The sequence below is a fragment of the Silurus aristotelis genome (assembly GCF_946808225.1).
Source record: "Silurus aristotelis genome assembly, chromosome: 29".
NCBI lineage: Eukaryota > Metazoa > Chordata > Actinopteri > Siluriformes > Siluridae > Silurus > Silurus aristotelis.
Window position 1 is genome coordinate 7,659,534 of NC_139602.1, and position 22,226 is coordinate 7,681,759.

Genomic DNA, 22,226 nt, shown 5'->3' on the forward strand with positions numbered 1-22,226 from the left:
GCTCAGTGTGCTTTAAGCAGAGGACAATGTCCAGGTCTCAGGGGAGCAGGTGGAAGTTTGGGGTGATAGAGATGGACTGCTTTGTAAGTCTGGTAAAGCGGTGATCCTGTAAAGAGAGCAGATTTTCTACCCGATGTTGAGATCATTGTCACTGACAGAGCACACGCTCATTATCACTGCTCACACGTGTGGAAAGACTTCATAGCTCTAATGATCACATTAGTTTTATTAGACATCTGATTTTAACCTGGAATTGTAGAAAATGTTTGATTAATCTCAAATATGTCTTAGGAATTACTCAATTTATTAGACATAGATAATCACTGTGGAAGACAAGTATTGCCAATGTCTTTATTAGAAATAATATAAATGTATTTAAAATAATAGTCTTCCTGTTGACTTATTTGTTTTCAGGACTATTTTTTTAATGCTATCAATGAGACCTGGGAAATGTTTATATAGAATATATCTAAAAACCATATTTTACATTAACTTTAAAGTTAACTTTTTCTAACCAAACAGTCCAGATGTGACAGATCAGATGTGTCTTATGTCATGTCTTTGTTAGTCGGTGTGAGTTTAGAGCTCTGAGTTTCCCACACCGAGTCCTCTGTGCTGATATCAATAGACTACAAAAGCTTTAGAAACCTGAATGGACCCTTACTGTTGACTAAACACTGTGTAGTGGGTCGTAAAGTGAAGTCACACACCATCTGAAGGGAAAAGTCTGGACATGGTGCTAGAATTGTGCCAGCAATCAATCTTTTTTTGTATCTCTTTTCTATGTTCATTTTTTAAAATCAGAATGAAATAACTTTTTTTCTTAAAGAATCAGTAGTGTATGTGAGTGAGATGACTACATTTATTTATCATGTTACCAGAACTGCATTCTACTTCTGTCAAAAGCAAATTGGTTTTAGCATACTGCTACCATTAAGTAGTGTGATTCTGCTTTACCACACTTTCCCACACTTTTCCCATTGACATCAAGCTCTGGACAATAGAAGTGTGTCCATTCAGATGTTAATGATTCTGGGGTAAGCAGATCCTGACAGTCTTCTTCATAAGTGTGGTAAAACCACTCTGCCTGGTCAAGGAAGACCTATCAAGGAATAAAACACTTTGTGAATTGATTTTATCATACACTTACAAATACATATATATATATATATATATATATATATATATATATATATATATATATATATATATATATATATATATATATATATATATATATATATATATATATATATATATTTGTTCAGTAACAGCATTGTTTTGCACACAGTGGAGGTATTTTTGATACCTTAAAGTTGATTATTGTGCAATAACAGCAATGCTAATGTACCAACACTGGTTGATTAATGAAAAAAAAACTATTAAATTATTAATAAACATATACTTGTATTAATTTGTTAGTTTATCAGTTATTTCTTTATTGATGCTATAAACTATGTTTGTAAGTTAGACTAGAACAAGATTTTATCAGAGTTTACATCCCTACTTAGGCAAATTACAATTTTACAAAGTATGTTCAGTGTAGGAAAAAAGAGGAAGGAAGGAAAAGAGGAAGGCCAAGGAGGAGGTTCATGGATGTGGTGAGGGAAGACATGCAGGTAGTTGGTGTAAAAGAGGCAGATATAGAGGACAGGGTGGTATGGAGACGGATGATCCGCTGTGGCGACCCCTAATGGGAGCAGCCGAAAGAAGAAGAAGAAGAAGATGTTCAGTGTAGGAAAAAAATGCAGTTCAATGAGTTGAGTCTAATAAGTGAACTGAGTCAAATGATTTGATTCATTGAAATGAGCCAGAATTCCCTTCACTGCTGAGAACATATTTTTGAATATGTTGTTTGGAAATATTCTTCTTAATATTTTTTGCTTCTGTATTATGGTTTCATTGCTTAATCAAACTACACAATGCAGACACAAGTCATTTCCACATTTTTTATTTTTTATTCTTATGCATTGTATTATAATAATTTATCACAGACAAGAACATTTGCGATAATATATCACAACAGTTTCTTAAAGAAAGCTTCAAGACACATGCACTCATAATAGAGTAGAGTTTAAACACTTGATCAGTCTTTACAAAAGACAGTGGAGGAATTTCCAACATGTGAAATAAACAAAATATGAACACACTGTTATTGAACCTAATGTTAGTAACAAATTGTATGTTTCATAAATATCAATACCACAAAATTGGTACATTTATTATATCATATCATCAGACTGGTGGAAAAGCCAGTATTTTTTAACCCAAACTGAATTATAAAACTTAATGATAATGTTCTGATCAAAATTGTATAGCTTTCTTTGAAAGTAATTCTTGTTAAATGACATACATTGTGTAATGAGTCAGAATGTACATGGTAAATATGCTGCCCATTAAATGAATATACACATTCACAAAGATGTAATCATAGTAGAGTTTTGTACAACAAAACAAAAAATGCTAAATTCAATACTAATATAGTATTAAATTGATGTCAAGACAGTTTTCCTAAAATGGAAAAAATATATATAAGAAGGAACTTATAACAAATTCAGTTAATCTGTTCATGCACATTTAGACACATTACATTAAGCATGCTTGTATTTCCTGTTTCCAACATGTCCATTCAGTGAACATTAGGAATGATGCAGATTTTATCTTTAACAAAAGGTATCAAATATTGCCATAGGCAATAAAGCAGTGTTCGTTTTTAACAATTCACGATACTCATGTACAAGGAATGGCAGGAAAAAAAACCAGTCCACATAGATTAGTTTTTTTCTGCTTTATACTTTGAGCTTCTCTCTACCATGGCCTCCAGAGGGAGCTCTTTACTGAACTCTTCTCTTTGCTGATGATCTGCTGCTCTGTAGATCTCAGCTGAGCCAAAACACTTTCACTCCAGTTCTCATCTGAAGATGGCTGCAGATTCTGGAAGTGGTTCAGCAGTTTTCTCTGGATTTGTGTCTTCACCTCTGCTTTGGACAGGAAGTGGACAACTTCATGGACACACCTGGAGAACCCATGATTGGCAGCTGAGCTGGAAGAGAATGCAGGCTGCAACGTCTGCTCTTGTCTCAGGAAGCTGACTGTCATCTCCAGGATATCCGCTTTCTCCAGCTTGGAGTCAGGCTGCTGGTTGAGGAACTCTGGAGCCAGGAGAGATTTCAGCTTCTCAATGCTGCTGTTGATACGATCTCTGCGTATCTTCTCCACCATCAGCTTCCTCATCTGCAAATAACAAAGAAACATTTAGTCATCTTGAACTATAAAGACTAATTCAGTAGAAAGCAGGTCATTATAAGCATTGAACAGGAACAGGAAAAGAAATTTACCTTGTTGTTTAGAGGATGGTGTTCATTTGAGAGAGTCATTGCTGAAGTCTTGGTTGGTGCCATGGCTGTGTCTCTGTGCTGTAGATCTCTCTGTGTAGAGTGAGTGTGATCTGTACTGGCTGCATCTCCTCTATTTATACTGCCAAATCTCCATATGAATGTGTGGGTCTTGTACTTGTTGGAGTTTCTCACAGTTTTAAGCCAATAAGAGAGCTTGGACACACATTGAGGAATGGAGGGTTGCCACATGCTCAGTGGTCTTTTAGCAGAGGACAATGTGGATTTCACAAGGGAGCAGGTGGAGAGGTGGGGTGCTTAAAATGGACTGCTGTGTAAATCCGGGAAAGTGTTGACACTGTAAAGAGGGCAGATCTGCTACCTGATGTTGGGATCATTGTCACTGCTCACACATGTAGAGATGACACTTACATCAATAAGATGTAAAATAATTTGTTTATATAATTTTATCTTTAAAAGCATTATTATCATACTGTTATCCATAAAGTCCTACTGGCTGTTTATATTGTGAAAGTTTCTTCTAAAAACCTCGATGTTAACAATAATTTGAGCTTTACACTAATATTATCTTTACTTTTGGTTTGATCATTTTCTACATTATCTTCATCATTTCTTATAGCTTTCTAATGCACTTTACACTAATGTGTTCATGCTTATGCTACTGTATGGTAATGTTCACCCTCATAAGTAAGTAAGTGTGCCTACTCCCTTGCGTGTACCCAAAATATCCAGCGGGTGCTAGAATCTAGGACAATAATGACATTAGATTGTGACTCTTCCCTCCTGAGCTTTCCCACACTCCGACTATTGAAACAGAGAGTGAGAAACAATAGAAGTGTGCCTATTCACATGCTAATACATTTACATCTTTACAAAAGACGGAACAGTTTCTCTTTTATGGCCCCTGAGGACTCTACCCTTGCTCCTGCACACACACTTAATTTATTACTACTAATGCAAGGCGCATTTCTGTTCAACAGGTAACATGACACTTCAAAAAAATAGGTGGTAATAATTTTTTAATTTAGGATTTTGTCTGGATCACATCTCAGATCTCTTACTTCAACACTGTCACAGACGTTTGACAGACAGCCCAAAATGTATTGGGATATTGATGGATTATAAAAATTATCTCCTGGATTAATTTAGCACCACAGAATTTTTAAGATGGAGTTATCTTTTGATTAGATCATTAAAATCATCAGGGTTCATGATTTCTGTTTGTTATCATCTTCATATGGATCAATCATTCATTCATTCATTTCATAATAAAACTGATTTAGGTCATATTTGGAAGAAATGTCTTACCCCCCAAAAATATTAGAAATTCATAATCATATACTGTATGATATCCTGAAAATACTAAAAATACACTTACAAATAAAAACACATTATAGAATGATTGTTCATATTATCCATTACTGACTACTGAAATAATTGTAATGAATTATTTCACTTATGTAATAGTTTTTTTTTTATTGATTTAGTTTTAACAACAAAAAATTGAATTAATTTGATCAAATTCCAAACTTTAATTATTTTGTGCTTAAACCTCCTAAAAGGACTCCAGATGTAACAGATGTGTCTCATGTGATGTCTTTTGTACGTCACCTTGAGTTTAGAGCTTGTCTGAGTTTCCCACACTGAGTTCTCTGTGCTAAAATCAATAGATTACAAAAGCTTTGGAGAACTGAATGGACCCTTACTGATGACCAAACACACTAAGTCTGACATCACTCACCATCTGGAGGGAAAGTTTCCTATTGGCTGATATATTCTGTGCTGAGTCACATTTTTAAATCTACTTCTTGTCTGTTTTTATTTTATTTCCTACCTTGATATTGTTATGTTGTTGTTGTTGTTGTTGTTGATCTTACTTTAATTTCCACCTTTTGAAATAAAATATTCTTATCATATAGAATATATATATATAGGGGGAGTGGTGGCTCCAGCGGTTAAGGCGCTGGATTGCCGATCGGAAGGTCTGGGGTTCAAGCCCCGGTATCGCCAGGCTGCCACCCTTGGGCCCTTGAGCAAGGCCCTTAACCCTCTATGCTCCGGGGGTCCCTTACGAGGGAAATATCAAGGTCCGTGACGTCGGAGTGACGTGGGGCCGCCTTCCCGTGGGCTCACCACCTGCAGGAGGGACCGTAAGGGACGGTGCTGTGAGGATTGGGCAGCAGTCGAAGGCGGAGGCCTGCTTAGACTGCTGCCCCCGCGACCCGAATTACGGATAAGCGGAAGAAAATGAATGAATGAATATTCTTATCATTTAGAAATTTCTCCATTTGGCAAATTATAAAAAAAAAATACTATACAAAAATTAGCAAAATTTCACAAGATTGTATGTAAAGCGAATTCATGAGAACTCTACAAGCGCAAATCTGAATTAGTCAACAATTGTCAAAATTTTATTCGTGCAAATTTATAAAAAAAAATTAATCAAATCGTTCCTACATGTTACACATAATGGCAAATGAAATAGATTAAGAGCTTATTTTAATAGAAAACCAATAAGCACAAGAGGAATCGATTTAAAAACTAAATTGTAAAATAGGTTTATGTTGGAAATTCGGCACAGTGAGCAACAGATGAATAAAATAATATAAAAAAATCTGTAATTGTTGAAAACGGTGTAACTCGCACAGTATGCTATATATTTTTTTTTAAACAAATCCTCTCTGTTCTGAGTGAAAACCAAATTTTATTTAGACTGTCATTTGTTAAAGTTTGCACTATTTTAATAATCATACATGAAACTTCAGGTACCATGATCCCTCTGAAAAAGATTATTTAATAATTATTGTTTAGATTAAGATAATATAAAATGAAAATACAAGAAAATCTGGAAAAAATAAACATATCATGCATATCTTAATGTAGGAAAATGGATGTGATTTAAAAAAAAAAAAATAATATTATTTAACGACAGTTATATAACAATCATAAGGAAAATTTTAAGGTCGATCATTTCAGTAAAAATGTCTAGTTGCTGTATTTTTGATAAAGAAACCCTCCTTTTATAGGATCCTAAATATAAGAGACTCAGAGACTGATCCTGGTCACTTCATTTTTGTATGTTTATAATAGTCTAATAGCTTCTATAGTGTCTGTAACAGAGGTGCCCAAAGGTTTTACAAGGAAAGGCAAAAATAAAAATCTAACTTGATTTAGGTATATTGGTCAAAAGTTAAAAAAATAAATAAAATAAATAAATAAAAAATTGTCTACATACTTTGAGAAAGCTAAAAAATGTTTTATTTCATAATTATAAAAACAATATTCTATTCTTTTAAATCAGCAGACAATTAGATTTTTTTCTGTGTGCTACTGCTTCGATCTCTCCATTTCTTCATAGCTTTGTGCTGAGTGTCACAGAACCTTCTGTACCTGCACCTTGAAGTGTACAAATTCATTCTTAATATAAATAAATGTTTGTGTTCTTGCCTAAAAATAAAACAAAAAAATAGATTTTAAATCAGAAATGAAAATGTACCCCCACTTTGACTCTTCTTATATAAAATGCTAATTATAATGTATCATTGAAACAGTATGGTAAAGTTCATCCTCTCCTCCATTAATGTCTCTTTTTTTAAGTGAGCATCAAAATACTCAGTGGCTAGTAATGTTAATCACACTGATGACCATAGACTGATTTCTTAACTCCTTTTTCTCTTTTTCATTTTGAGTCTCAAAACTCATCAAAAGTCATAAACTAGACATGACAAATTTCATTGAACATTACAAAACTACGGCTTTTTTATTTTTATTTTATTGCTCTTGCTTTTGTGTTCAAAAAAGGTAAGGCAATATATATATATATTCACGTGATAATATATCACAACATTTACTTGAAGAATTCTTCAACAGACATGGTGCTCATAATAGAGCAGAGTTTAAACAACTTGTCTTTACAAAAGACATACTGAACATTTCCATGTTCAATATGTAGACAATATTTCTCAACAGAAATAAATGAGTATCAACAGATACTGTCAAGGTGTATCTGTAAAATGTTTCATAATTAACAGTACCATACAAAAGGTACAAAAAAAAAATAAAACCTTGAATAAGGTAAAAACAAATAGAATTTTTAAATGAAATAAAAATAGGAATGAATAAAAATCATTGATATACTGATACAAAAATCCCATTTGAAAGAAATGGATTTTAAAACATAATTCTGTATAAATCAGAATGTGATCACCTTCACAGAAGGTTGTTAATGTAATTATATATTCTAGTGCACTATTTAAATATAGCGTATGAACCAGAATATACATAGTATGAATATCATACATTAAAATTGGGGACCAATTTCCAAAAATTTGATCAAACTTTATCAAATACAGAGTCAAATAAAAAAAAATTTAAAAAAAATAACAAATAATAGTTCCAATAGTGAAGAGTGTTTTTCTTATGAAAACAAAACAGCACTGTAAAGATAATTCATAAACTGAAAACAATTCATCAGTCTTATGCATTATCAAGAGTCTTAAAAATATCTTATCTTAATGTTTTTTCATTACCAGCATTTTCATTAAGAATCTACAAAAGTAGTTAGCATATTGCTATAAGGCAGTAATAACGTTAATATTTAACAACTCATTTATAATCTTGTTCACACAGATAAAAAAAAAAAGAACCCTAAAATGTTCACATAGACTTGTGTTTTCTGCATTGAGTCTAGATCATCTCTTTACCATGGCCTCCAGAGGGAGCACTTTACAGAACTCTTCTCTTTGCTGATGATCTGCTGCTCTGTAGAGCTCAGCTGAGCTAGAACACTTTCCGTCCTGTTCTCAGCTGAAGACGGCTGAAGGTTCTGGAAGTGGTTCAGCAGTTTTCTCTGAATTTGTGTCTTCACCTCCTCTTTGGACAGGAAATGGACAACTTCATGGACGCATCTGGAGAACCCATGATTGACAGACGTTGAGCTGGAAGAGAATGAAGTCTGCTGCTGCTGTCGTCTCATGAAGCTGACAGTCATCTCCAGGATATCTGCTTTCTCCAGCTTGGAGTCAGGCTGCTGGTTCAGGAACTCTGGAGCCAGGAGGGACTTCAGCTGCTCAATGCTGCTGTTGATACGATCTCTGCGCATCTTCTCCCCCGTTAGCTTCCTCATCTGCAAATAACAAAGAGAGAACATTTAGTCATCTTGAACTATAAAGAGTTATCTAGTAGAAAGCAGGTAATTACAAACAATGACATGAAGCAGGATCTTAATTTACCTTGAGAGGTTGAGGCTCATTTGAGATGGTCATTGCTGAAGTAATGGTTGGAGCCATGGCTGTGTCTCTGTGCTGTAGATCTCTCTGTGTAGAGTGAGTGTGATCTGTACTGGCTGCATCTCCTCTATTTATACTCCCAAATTTCCATATGAATGTGTGGGTCTTGGGTTTGTTGGAGTTTCTCACAGTTTGGAGCCAATGGGAGAGCTTGGACACACAATGAGGAATGTAGGGCTGCCACATGCTCAGTGGTCTTCTAGCAGAGGACAATGTGGATGTCTCAGGGGAGTAGGTGGAGAGGTGGGGTGATAGAGATGGACTCATAGAATCTGTGTGAGTCTGGGAAAGTGGTGACCCTGTAATGAGAGCAGATCTGTTGCCTGATGTTGGATCTAAGCCACTGACAGAGCACACGCTCATCATAAACACTCACACGCATTGGGTTATGAATCGCATCCCACAATGGAATGCTTTTTATTTGGAAATTTCCAAAATTTGGAATTGTTTGTATGAACACAGTCTAAATATATTTCGAAAGTCAAATGGAGAAGGTTTGATACTACACTGTATTCTACACTAAATATTTTAGTAATTTAATAATAGTGCTATGCAAAATAAGCCTAGTGTTCTTAATATTTCTTTTTCAATCATTCTACAGTAAAAACTAATTAGGAATTATCATGTATACATTTCCTAATAATTTCACAGTTTTATTCTTTTCATACTGTTTTATGCAGTTCGTCTCATTACTTTTTTGAAGCATAGTCGACATTTTTATCTAAAACACCTGTCCAGGTTTAACAGATGTGTCTCATGTCATACATCTCATGTTTTAGTGAGTCAGTGTGAGTTTAGTGCTCGTCTGACTTTCCCACACTGAGTCTTCTGTGCTGAGATCAATAGAGTACAAAAGCTTTAAAGACCTGAAAGGATCAGTGCTGATGACTAAACACTGAAGCTTAACGTCACTCACCATCTGGAGGGAAAGGTTCCTATTGGCTAGAACAAAATGACTCTGTAAAGCATTGTTTTTCCTTCCCAATTTCATTTATTCATATATTCTAATATAACCAAAGCAGAAAGCTCAATAATGGTTGTGTACTCATCTGCTGTAGCATTTGATTTATGTTGAATTGCACATATTATGACAAATGTGTTAGATAAATTGTCCCTTGTAATAACACTGATATTAAAACCGATATTGACATTTAAAGACAGTATTTTTTAATGAATAGTTTGCATAGATATTTGAATAATAAATAATAAAGACCTACTATACTATATATGAAAAATAAAATATACTGTTTATGTCAATACAGCAGCATGCTGGTGGCCCATGGAATTAATGTTAATGACTAGTAAAACTGAGACTCTGCTTTTCTGAGCTTTCCCACACTCTCTTCAATGAAAAGGTTTCAACGAACAATAGAAGTGTGCCTACTTAAATGCTAATCACTCCTACACACAGCTGGTCCTCACACCCCAAGGCCTGAAGCTTGTTAGATAACCATCTTGACCTTTCTTAACCACACTGAAAGCACAAAACATTCCTATCTGACAAGAATTTGCAAAAAAACAACCATTAATTCAAAATTCAGTTAGATTTAGTGTTGCTTTGTTGTTTGAAGTATGTTTTATCAATCAATAAAAAGTTAATCAAGTCTGAGGATCAATATATATATATATATATATATATATATATAATTTTTTTATTTTTTTATTTTTTTATTTTTTTAAACATACATTTACACATTAGCCATGCGAAGGGTATTGATTATATAAATTATATTTGGATTCTTTCCATTCCATTTATGTATTATTGTTTTTTTTTTATTACATATTAATTGTATTTTGAAAATATATCGGTAATATAAAAATCTGATTTCAAATTTTTTACATATTTTAAATTTTTTTATTTATTTATAACGTATATATTTTATATATTTTACGTATACTTTTTTTTCTTATTATAAAACTATACATTTTTTTATATAGCAATAAAACATATGCATTACACAAACAGTAAATAAAGTCGTTTAAGAATTTTGCTATTTTTTCCCCATTCTTTAACATAATCCAACTAATAGTCTACTATATTGTAATAATATTGTAATTATTATAGTTATAATTTTAATTAGTTTACTCTTGTCATTTTAATGCCCTTTATAAACTATAAGATACAATTGTATTCAGTATTAGAAGATTTTTAAAGAGATTTGAGAAACAATGTAGTTTGAAAAAGTTATGATGCTCACTGATTGCTCTTCTACACTTCTACACTAATATAGACTATAAATGAAGTTGGGAATTTTGTCCTATTTAGAATTGATGACTATTATCCTAAGGTATAAAATGGTATATATTATTTGTAAGAACAATTCATGGCACTAAATTACACAATAATATAAACTATTATAATAGGTTATTACTTTAATGGACACACAAGAAATATGTACACGATTAAAATCATATTTATTTCATAAAAACAATTATTTAACAAATGATAAAAAAAGATCAAAATCAACAAAATATTGTCTTAAAATGATACATTGTATCTTTACATATTATTTCAATGTTTTTTTTTTTGTTGTCGAACGTCTTTCAACAGACAGCATGCTCAATATTTCATTCTAAACATACAAACATCTCTCAATGAGAGCAAAAGAAGATTTTTAAAATGTATGCGAATGCATAAACTGCATCCTGTACTTATTCCACAATACTAAATATATTTGTGGAATATTTTTGCTTATAATCTCTATAGGCATTTAAACATTTTAAACTTTATAGGCTCAGGGTCTTCCAGAGTGAAAGTGCCATTTTTTCGTCTGCGGTTGAGGTAGTTCAGAGTGTCTTTTTTAAAAATTCTGACATCCTCGTTGTGTTACTGTTCAAAAAACAGCGGTGTTACATCTTCTGTTGGTGATGGACATCGTCGAAGAATGTCTCTGGTACACCTGGAGTAGCCGTTATGGAAAACCAAAGCTTTCTTCATGGTGAAAAAGGACACTGTCTTTTCCAGAAGATCAGAGGTGGGGATTCCATTTTGCAAGTGTTCTTCAAGTGATGACTTCAGCTTCTCCACCTTGCTGAAACACTTCCTTTCCAAGCTATGGAGTTTACATCTGAAAAATAAGAGTATACATTAACATATTGGTTTAAATCTGGTGTACAATATAGTGTGCTGACATACTGGTATGAAGGTTTACTGTAATATTACTGTAATATGAAAAACAAAAACCTAATTTTATGTATAAGCAATGATATATTCTCAATTCTGATTGTTCAGATGGTGTTCATTTATTTTAGTTTTTTGCATAAAGCAAATAAAAAGATATCGCTGTGGTTGTTTAATGTTAACTGCAGGAAGAGGCAAAGAAAAATGCCATCCTGATGCTGTATTAGATTTGTTTTTAAAGTACCTGGCATTATGAGCGTTGTCCTGAGGTGTGATCTCCATGTAGGCAGGCATGTTTAATGCTAGCTTCAGGTGTTTAAGAGTCAGGTCCGGTTCTTCTTAGAGCACAGGCCCGTTTGGGATTCAGTTTGAATCTGCTTTGTATCCCTTAATCATGCCTGTATTTATACAGAAGTTTGTCTGGGTTCAGCCAATGAGAGCATCCAAAATGAAACAATAGTCTGCTCATAGATCTTTGGCCAGTGGGACACTGATGGGACCCTTCAATGAACAGGTGGGATGGTCTCTTTTTTGCCATCTGGTATTGGGGTCACACTTACTTGACTGTGGGAAAATGACTAGGGGCAGATTTTCCCAAGTTCCCACACTGTGATTAGTGATAATGACAGAGGGTAGCTGTGCACACGTTTTGTAATCACGGGGTGCATAAGGCTAAATATGTGCACAATTACTGCAGAAGGAAAAAGAAATAGTCGTCCGTCTATTTGGCTTTTAGTGGATATTTTTCATATGACCCACATGCACTGTTAGTAGCTGTATTACAATTAATATGTAATATAAAATAAGTGTATATATAAAATTTGAATGTCTTGCCCAGCATGAAATGACATCTATATTAGTATTTACAGGACTACACAAAGATTTCAGAGTTTAGTTCCAGTTTATTTGGGTCCAATCCTTTACTCTGGTAGCTGATTGTGCCTGAGAGTCAGACACACTTCTTTTGTGTGAGGGATTTAATGTGATGAATGCTGAAGTGTGGGAAGCCGTGTGCCTGTGTGACTCCCACCAGCTCAGAGCAGACAGGGGTGTGTGACTAGGGCATTCTCAGCTTACTACTGATGGACAGCTGTGCATGTGCGTGTGTACAAGACTGTGTGAAATGTATAAGCCTGGGAACATGTAACATATGGATAGCTCTTAACTAGAATATTTAATATTTTTTTTAAAGAAAAAATGCTATAATTGCACCTTTTGTATATTTAGTTTGTGATTTTCATGATAATTATAATATAATAAATAGAAAATACCTGTAATCGTTATAGGGATGTTTTCAGAGTCTTTTCGGGTGCATAACAAGGGGATAAGAATCACAGTTGTATCTTTAAAAGGCCAAGAAAATGTACTGATATACAGTTTTATTAGACAAAAACTTTCTTTCGGCTTATTAGGGGTCGCAACAGCGGACCATCCGCATGGTCGATTTGGCACATGTTTTTACGCTGGATGCCCTTCCTAACGCAACCCTTCCCATTTTTCCGGGCTTGGGACCGGCAACAAAAGTGGCTGGGGTTGGCTCTCTGACCGGGCATCGAACCCGGGCCGCAGCTTTGAAAGCGCCACATCCTAACCACTAGACCACCATATTAGACAATTTAACAAAAAATTTGGTGTTATAGGAGCATTATTAATGACAGGCAGGTGTAGAGTGATGATTATTTCACTTAAACCAGAGCAATGTATAATTTGGAGTTTTGTTTAATTTTGTGGAAAATCTGTATGACAAGTGTCTTGCTGTTATCACTTGAGTTGTAGCAACTACACAATAAGTTTCTCATCATCCTCTGCTTTTCCCCCTCACTCTTGAAATTAATAAGACTGAGGCATAAAAAACAAAGGAGCTGCAAAACTGTCTATCCCGAAAGTTTGAACTAATTAATTTATTTGCTCTGACACTCAATGGTAAATATGAAGACATTTACATGTTATGACAACCCTTAGGTTCAACATTGTAATTGATCTAAACTGGAATTGAAAGGTGTTTTGATTTAATAGAGCAGAATTGTTGAAATGGTGAAGATTTCTGTAAGGAGATATTTACTATTTATGGAATAGTTTCGGGTGTTAGCACTTTGCCACGATTAGATGTGGCAAATCCTACAGTTTAACATCTAACTATTCCATAAATAGTAAATATCTCCTTACAGAAATCTTCACCATTTCAACAATTCTGCTCTATTAAATCAAAACACCTTTCAATTCCAGTTTAGATCAATGTTTAAAAACTTAATCCTACAGTTTAACATCTAATCGTGGCAAAGTGCTAACACCCGAAACTATTCCATAAATAGTAAATATCTCCTTACAGAAATCTTCACCATTTCAACAATTCTGCTCTATTAAATCAAAACACCTTTCAATTCCAGTTTAGATCAATTACAATGTTGAACCTAAGGGTTGTCTTAACATGTAAATGTCTTCATATTTACCATTGAGTGTCAGAGCAAATAAATTAATTAGTTCAAACTTTAGAACAAACATAGCGACACGTGTGCGTGTTCATGATGAGCAGTGATTCATGTCATTGACACTGATCCCAACATCAGGCAGCAGATCTGCTCTCATTACAGGGTCACCACTTTCTCAGATTCACACAGTTTTCTATGAGTCCATCTCCATCATTCCACCTCTCCACCTGCTCCCCTGAGACATCCACATTGTCCTCTGCTAGAAGACCACTGAGCATGTGGCAACCCTACATTCCTCATTGTGTGTCCAAGCTCTTCCATTGGCTCCAAACTGTGGGAAACTCCAACAAACCCAAGACCCACACATTCATATGGAGATTTGGGAGTATAAATAGAGGAGATGCAGCCAGTACAGATCACACTCACTCTACACAGAGTGATCTACAGCACAGAGACACAGCCATGGCTCCAACCATTACTCGAGTAATGACCATCTCAAATAAGCACCTTCCTCTGAACAGTAAGGTAAATTAAGTACCTGCTTCTTTTCAGTGCTTATAATTACCTTCTACTTAATAACTCTTTATGGTTCAAGATGACCAAATGTTCTCTCTTTGTTATTTGCAGATGAGGAAGCCGATGTTGGAGAAGATGCGCAGAGCATTGAGCATTGAGCAGCTGAAGTCTCTTCTGGCTCCAGAGTTTCTCAAGCAGCAAATTGACTCCAAACTGGAGAAAATAGATATCCTGGAGATGACAGTCAGCTTCCTGAAACGACAGCAGAGGCAACCTCCTGCATTCTCCTCCAGATTAACAGCTGTCAATCAATGCTTCTCCAAATAAATCTATGCAGTTTTCCACTTCCTGTCCAAAGAAGAGGTGAGGACACAGAGCCACAGAAAACTGCTGAACCACTTCCAGAATCTGTAGCCATCTTAAGATGAGAACAGGTGGGAACGTGTTCTGGCTCAGCTGAGCTCTACAGAGCAGAAGATCATCAGCAAAGTGAAGGGTTCAGTAAAGAGCTCCCTCTGGAGGCCCTGGTAAAGAAAAGATCAACATATAAGGAAGAAAAGACAAGTCTATGTGTACTTTTTAGGTTTTGTTTTCTTATTTTAACAGATTTTGTTTTTACTTTTGTGTGAACAAGAGTATAACAGAGTAGTTAAAATTTACCGGCATTCACCCTAGTTTTTAAAGGTAGATTAGATTGTTTGCTGTATATGATATGTTTTAAGGAATGATTGCATCCGTCTGCATGCGTTTTATGCTAATATTATATACTCTATGAGTGCCTTATTCCTTTCATTTCTAGATATTACATATGTTATAAATATCTAACCACAGTGTGGTTGTTGTTTAGTCAAAAATTGACATCAGTCAATTTATGTTAATCTGCAAATTGCAAGTTTTTTATTATATGCATTCCTGTTAAAAAAAAAAAAAAAAAAAAAACATGGCAACTTTCTCTGTGTCTGAGAATCGACATTGTTCAAATATGTGCTCAGTAAATATTTTTTTTTATTAATGTATTTATGTTTATTTTTCTAACGTCTAACCACAATGTGGTTCTTGATCTAAACAATGAAAATGTTTGTAAGCCTTTTATAAAGGTTTATTTCTTACCAAATAAATAACTGAATTCACTATGTGAAATAGACACCATTGCATCAGTGTTTCTGTTTGTACCAATGGCTGTTGTGAAAAGGGAATAAATAATTTAACCAACAATGGGTTCAATGTAATGAGCATTATTCTCCTAATGACATTCCTCTCTTATTAATAATGCATTAATTAACACCAAAGGAAGCCTAATAAGTAGTATGCTTTCTTTTTTTGCAAGGGCCATTAACTCTCAAATGCTTATCAGTTATGTACTCTTCTTCTGTATTTGGATAAAATATTCTGATGAATGACGATGTAATATTTTAACTTAGTGTATATGAAAACCCAATAACACACACAATCTTTTCTGTTGAGTAAAACAATGGATCAAGCCAAGCTTTAAACTTAAATACAGGGAATGTTTATTAAATTATTTTAATTACAACATTTCACCAAATAAACGAATATTAACAAAAGACAATATTAATATCCGAGATATAAATACATTTTTTGTACAACACCGGTTCTCAAATTTGGTCTTGGAATCCCTATAACACACAGATTCCTCTCAGAAAGTACTGGAAATTGGGTGATGCAATGCAATGCATACTGTGTCAGTTTTTCTTCCACGGTCTCCACAAGGCTACACGGTTTCTGGACGATGTTCTTTTGAGTGATCTGTAAACAAGATGGCTGTGATTTGGTAACATTGAGCCCAACCTCAAAATGATCCTCTGCAGGATGTAGAAACGTTTGATTTCTTCTCGGTCTCTGGGTGGCAGGTGGGCGTGTAGGGAAACATTTGCTCTCGAACAGGCCTTCTGCCTGAGAAACATCACAGCCATTTCTAAAATGTCAGCTTTCTTCAGTTTGAGAGCCTGCTCTTCAGGAATTTTTATGATGGAATAGAAAATGATTCTTAGATGCTCGATGCTGCTGTTCATTCTGTCTCGGTGCATTTTCTCTGCCAGGAGCTAGGAAGGAGAAGGGAAAAATAAATAGGAAAATAAGTTTTTAATTGGAATGAACAGGAATTTTCTTAAAATAAAAAGAAATCACATACATTTAGAATGCAATTATAAGTATTTCACGTGATAATGTTAGTAATATGAGTTCATACGTTGAAAAAAATTATACTGAACTCTATTATGCAATATAATTGAAAACGAGCTCTTAATTCATGTGCTCACAAGACAAATGTGTAAAAAAAAAACAGCATGGTCACATGTGAAGCTTATGTTACTTTTCTAAAATTGGATTTTCTTGGGATATATACACACACATACACACACACACACACACACACACACACACACACACACACACACACACACATAAAAACATGGTGCATGAACTATATTTATTTAATTAAATCGAATCTTGGATTTACATTTTCAATCCAATTTCAGAACCAGACCCACATGAAAATCAGTGGAATATATATATATATATATATATATATATATATATATATATATAGATATAGATATAGATATAGATATAGATATAGATAGATATATATAGATATATATAGATATATAGAAAGAACGCCTCTGTTCATATAAAATATTATAGTTTGAAATATAAAAAGTTCACTTTCACCATGTTATTAAACTTTATTGCAGATTTATTGCATCGACTACCTGCACATATTTCTGTTCCAAATATTATTCAGATTTCATTTTTTATTCTGTTCTTTTATTTATATACAATAATAACAATAATAATAATAATAATAATGATAATAATAATTGCAGCTCTTTCAGTTTTCTCTACTCACTTTATTTTCTGTCCTCGCACGTGCAAGATCCACGTTTGTGCAAATGCTTTGCATTTCTTTGCACATAGTTTCAAAAAGGTGTGCAGACTAAACAAAACAAAACCCAACGCGTGTACGTGAATCTATATTTATACCCCCTGACACCCACACATACACACTCTTCCCACGCCGACGAGAACAAAAAAAACCCCTCACAGAACGTGATGCCCCCGGTATGTCTTGTGTTGCAGCTACTTCCTCTCCCACGATGGGAAAGCCGACACGGGCCGCTGTTGAGGTGTTAAAAGCGTGCCGGTGACTCCTGCCGTGGCTGCAGACGCGTCACAAGTAGGCGCGAGGCTGTAAAGTCGCCCAGCCACGCTTCATTACGCGCGTGCGTCTTTGATCCTGCAAGCTGTAATGGCCTTGTCTTTGCTTTGAAGCCCGACCCGTGTTTCTCATCCTCATCTCTTTCTGGCACGATGTCTTTAGCAAACCAAGATTATAATGCCGTTATTCGCGCCGGATTAATGCATAGCTGTGCATGGGGTTATAAGCATGTGCACACCTGGATGTTAGAAAGGCACATCTGGAAAACATCTGATTTGAAAAATGAATTATTTATTGTAATATATCCTTTAAACAATTTTATTTTTATTTCGTGTATACGCACACACACACACACACACACACAGACACACACACGTGCAAACACACATTCCTAATAATTCCTAATCTTTATGAATATAACACATCACTGCTAATAAAAGTCTATTAAATATTTATTTATATTGCTTTAAAAATTGGAGATTCATTTTATGGGTCAATAAATATCTAATTTAGTAATTTTTAAAAATGATTTTGAAAATGGGTTTTTGTGGCAATGTTACACACATTCATTTAAAAATGAATCATATTAAAACATTATTTTAAATGCTTCATTGTTCAATAAATTAACTTTAATCCTACATTAATGATGTATGTATTGACTAAATATTGATTACTGGAAGCCTATTGGCATGATTTGATTTGTCGAGGACGCCTCTCCCACTGGCCTCTGAGTGTGGGAAACCTAATCCTGCCTGGGACTCATGCCTTTGTAATGCAAATGTGCTCCTATAAATAGGGCTGAGAGGGCTCCTCACTCCAGACCACATTTGACTCACGTTCCTCAGAGAAGCACAAGCTCAAACTCTCCGTCTGAAACGATGGCTCCTACCTGCATGCCTTCTGCTGACTACTCAAAGCTTTCCAACAAGGAAAAACATAAAGTGAGTATCTTTGTTGATGTATATTTAGCCCATTAATCTTATTAATTTTGAACATTTGTTCCATTTTAACAAAGTGATCAAAGTTGCTAACAGAATCTCTTTTTTATTTTTCTAGCTAAGAAAACCAGTGGTGGAAAAAATGCGCCGTGATCGCATCAACAGCTGCATCGAGCAGCTTAAGGGGATGCTGGAGAAAGAATTCCACCAGCAAGACCCCAACACCAAGCTGGAGAAAGCTGACATTCTGGAGATGACTGTCATCTTCCTGAAGCAGCAACTGCAAAGCCAGATCTCAGCACCCCAGAAAGCTCACCGTGACGGTTACACCCAGTGCTGGAGGGAGACCGTGAACTTCCTGTCTGCCAACTCGAAACTTGATGTGACACTTCAGCATCTCAACAGCTGTCAAGAAGCCCAAAGAGCACAGAAAGATTTCCCAGTGTCTCCACGTTCCTCCCAGGCTCCAGTCAAACAGGAGATCAGCGTAAACAGAGCTGTGTGGAGGCCTTGGTGAAGAGACACTGAGCACTGAGACTCTCTCATGTTAACCAGATGGTAGTTTCACCATCACTAAGTAGGAGTGTATTTTCCATTTTTAAGATTTAGATCATTTTCTAATGTTGGATTTTGATCAAAAATCGAAATGCATGTTTATTGTATGTCCTCCCTATGGGTGGGCCATTAACTTATGTCCTTTATCTTCATATTGAAGCGTTACACATGGTCTTAACTCCAATGAAGTTTTATTTATTAATTTATTTGAAATTATATTATTTTATTTTAAACAATTAAAAATTGATTATGTATGTATTCTTATTTGCATGTTGCCTTAAACGTGACAATGATTAAATTTACTAAACATATTCCTTCTCTTGGTTTTGTTCATTCATTTATATATCATCAGATAAAACACTTATCAGCTGTTGCTCCTCCATGACCAAACAAAACCACGTGTTTACATTAAAAGAAGTTTAATTGAATGCAAACCATTTACACTCTGTTTTGCCTCAACGGTACTATTTACATTTCAGTCTCACAACAAGCAGTACATCTTGGGCCACACTGTAAATATTTACCACTGGAATGGAAATGAATGGATTAGGATTTTCTTTGTTAAGAAGATGTATAGTATTCTTGAAAGAGTCTTATGCACTGTATTAAATAGCTCATGCAATATAACATTCAATATCATTATGAACACTTTGAAAAGATCATTTCTAATCAATTAGCCCGGAAATTGTATCAATTATAAAATTACAGGTCTTCTTATAAATAGATAGCAGCTGGCTAGCAGCTGTGATATGGATTAATAACCAAAAACTTTGTGAGAAAGCTGCCTTTTAGCCATTTAGTTTAAAGACATAGATTTACAGTATATAAGACTGCTTATAATAAATCTAAAAAATCATTGGTCTCCTACTCCAGGTATTTCTCACCTTTCTCCTACTTTAGTTATTCCATTGACTATTGTTCTATATGATTAGGGCACATGCACAGGTGTATAGACACAAGAATGATGCACGAGTTCACAGGACTGTGAGAAAGACAGCTTTAATATTGATGTCCGTACCCCAGAGCCCTGATCGTCAGCTCTGGTTTCATCGGACAGCTGGCGAACTCAATGGATACAGGCAGTGTTTCTCGGCACATGTGTGGGGCCAGCTTCTCGCAGGATTTCCCACACTCCTGACACAGTCTCGCCTTTCAGAGCAGACACAAAGGAAGTGTGCCGCGCTTAATTATCCATTAGGCATGGTGGTGTGAATTGTGACCCTCCATCACCTCTGATTCACAGACTTCCCCAGAGAGAGACCTGTTAAAAATCAACTTGTTGAAGAAATTAGTTTATATTGTTAATATATTACACATACAGTGCATGTATACATCATGTGTGAATGAGGACATTACAAGTGAGGCCAAAGCCAGTGAAAGCATGTAGTATATAATGAAAAATTTAAATCCCAATTTCTATAATAAATTGATAATGATTATAATGATGCAAATCCTTTAGGAATGCCAAAATAACATTTATTTCTACAATCAAAATATTCAGCTTAGTACTGCATAGTCATGATATTGCATAGTCACGTCATTGAATCACAACAGGAATCAGATTTAGAGGCAGCATCTGAATCAGAGTCAGATTTGGTAGGTGGTAACTTTGCAACAGCAACTAAGATCACTGGCACACTTTTCACACTGTCACGCATGCAAATACAACCGAATTGCTGTCCCAAGTCTAACAGGATGTCACATTAGTGGGATTAGAAAACAGACAAGCAAACACTCAAATATACTGTAAGATAGATCTGTGGTTTTCATAGTGCTATCTGAACACCCCATAAATGTGTGTTTATTCATATTTTCTGACATTTATATATTATTATATTATGAAGCTAGTTTAATGGAGATTAGCATTATTATTTAATAACTTCATAATAATGGGTTTAATACTAATACATAATGTCAAGTTAGGTTTAATAAAGATTCAAAAAGTATTGTTCATATTAAACAAAATGCTCAAAAATTGCACGATACAAAATTTTAACACAGTGATTTTTTTTGTTTGTTTTGTGCATAGAAAGAAGAAATACAAATATCACTGGTCTTTGGTGTCTAGTGTGCCTGTTATTTGATTAGTTTGGCTAAACTGACACACTTTTCTCACTCTCGCAGGTTTGCGTGGAAATTGTTTTGCACAACTGTGACCACAGTAAGTGGCATGTGCCTTTACTACTGTGCGAAGCCTTTGGTCTCTGTCAAGTTGCATTAAGAGACAGCAACCCCCAAGCGCACACACACATCTTGAAACACACACACCGTTTCGGTGTCCTAACCCCCACTGAGATACACACTCCACTTCCTGGCGTCCCCCCTCCTTTTCTTTTCCAGCTCAGGTTTGCCCTCAGGCTCAAGCCATTGATGTTATCAAGTGTTGCACACAAGCCCCTGATTGGACGATCGAGTGTGGGAAAGCTCAAAGTGTCTTAGACCCATGCTGTTAGACGCCGAGAAACGTATTGTAAATGGAGCATCACCTTTGTGTGCAATCCGCCATCATTGTCAAACTTGTTTATAGAAACCGAATAGCTTCTTACTAAATATCAGTTACGGCCTGTATTGATGCTAGCGAGGGAAAGGGATGATAAGACCACCCAAGTGAAATTTGATTAGATTTCATAGATTTCTTATGATATGAAGAATTTAGCAACAGTCAAGTTTTATTTATTTTCATTTATTTTTATTTGTTTAAATCAGATTCAGGCATTTGGATTGGAAAACCACACTGACAAAGAAAATGTTAGTAAGCTGAAAAAAACTAAAGAAAAAGAGATTTGATAGCAATATTTTTAACAGCAACTTTAGACAGATATATGATTGGAGATGAATGTGGTTA

At 34.9% G+C, this 22,226-nt stretch overlaps 2 protein-coding genes and 3 pseudogenes across 5 annotated transcripts; 2 read left to right on the forward strand and 3 right to left on the reverse strand.

The window, feature by feature from the left end:
* Positions 1-1,938: 1,938 nt before the first annotated feature.
* LOC310722442 (transcription factor HES-5-like) lies at positions 1,939-3,596 on the reverse strand (annotated as a pseudogene). The gene is made up of 2 exons (XR_014538333.1): positions 3,339-3,596; positions 1,939-3,234 (listed from the first exon to the last, which is right to left on the reverse strand). The product of XR_014538333.1 is annotated as a transcription factor HES-5-like (transcript).
* A 3,513-nt stretch (positions 3,597-7,109) lies between these two features.
* Positions 7,110-8,706, reverse strand: LOC310722443 (transcription factor HES-5-like; annotated as a pseudogene). Its single transcript, XR_014538334.1, has 2 exons — positions 8,588-8,706; positions 7,110-8,481 (listed from the first exon to the last, which is right to left on the reverse strand). The product of XR_014538334.1 is annotated as a transcription factor HES-5-like (transcript).
* A 2,680-nt stretch (positions 8,707-11,386) lies between these two features.
* LOC310722844 (uncharacterized protein) lies at positions 11,387-12,133 on the reverse strand. Its single transcript, XM_083535600.1, has 2 exons — positions 12,010-12,133; positions 11,387-11,712 (listed from the first exon to the last, which is right to left on the reverse strand). Exons 1-2 carry the CDS (start codon positions 12,057-12,059, stop codon positions 11,472-11,474), a joined length of 291 nt encoding a protein of 96 aa, XP_083391726.1. The 5' UTR covers positions 12,060-12,133; the 3' UTR covers positions 11,387-11,471.
* A 2,461-nt stretch (positions 12,134-14,594) lies between these two features.
* On the forward strand, positions 14,595-15,241 carry LOC310722444 (transcription factor HES-5-like; annotated as a pseudogene). Its single transcript has 2 exons — positions 14,595-14,719; positions 14,822-15,241. The product of its transcript is annotated as a transcription factor HES-5-like (transcript).
* A 3,439-nt stretch (positions 15,242-18,680) lies between these two features.
* Positions 18,681-19,667, forward strand: LOC310722881 (transcription factor HES-5-like). The gene is made up of 2 exons (XM_083535661.1): positions 18,681-18,829; positions 18,945-19,667. The coding sequence occupies exons 1-2, from the start codon at positions 18,767-18,769 to the stop codon at positions 19,341-19,343; spliced, it is 462 nt and encodes a 153-aa protein (XP_083391787.1). The 5' UTR covers positions 18,681-18,766; the 3' UTR covers positions 19,344-19,667.
* Positions 19,668-22,226: the final 2,559 nt, after the last annotated feature.

Coding starts and splice junctions, on each gene's coding strand:
- LOC310722844 (XM_083535600.1), bottom strand. CDS start 12,059: ATGCCTGCCTACATGGAGATCACACCTCAGGACAACGCTCATAATGCC. Junction 11,713..12,009: donor GACAACGCTCATAATGCCAG/GTACTTTAAAAA, acceptor CTTATTTTTCAG/ATGTAAACTCCATAGCTTGG.
- LOC310722881 (XM_083535661.1), top strand. CDS start 18,767: ATGGCTCCTACCTGCATGCCTTCTGCTGACTACTCAAAGCTTTCCAAC. Junction 18,830..18,944: donor CCAACAAGGAAAAACATAAA/GTGAGTATCTTT, acceptor TTATTTTTCTAG/CTAAGAAAACCAGTGGTGGA.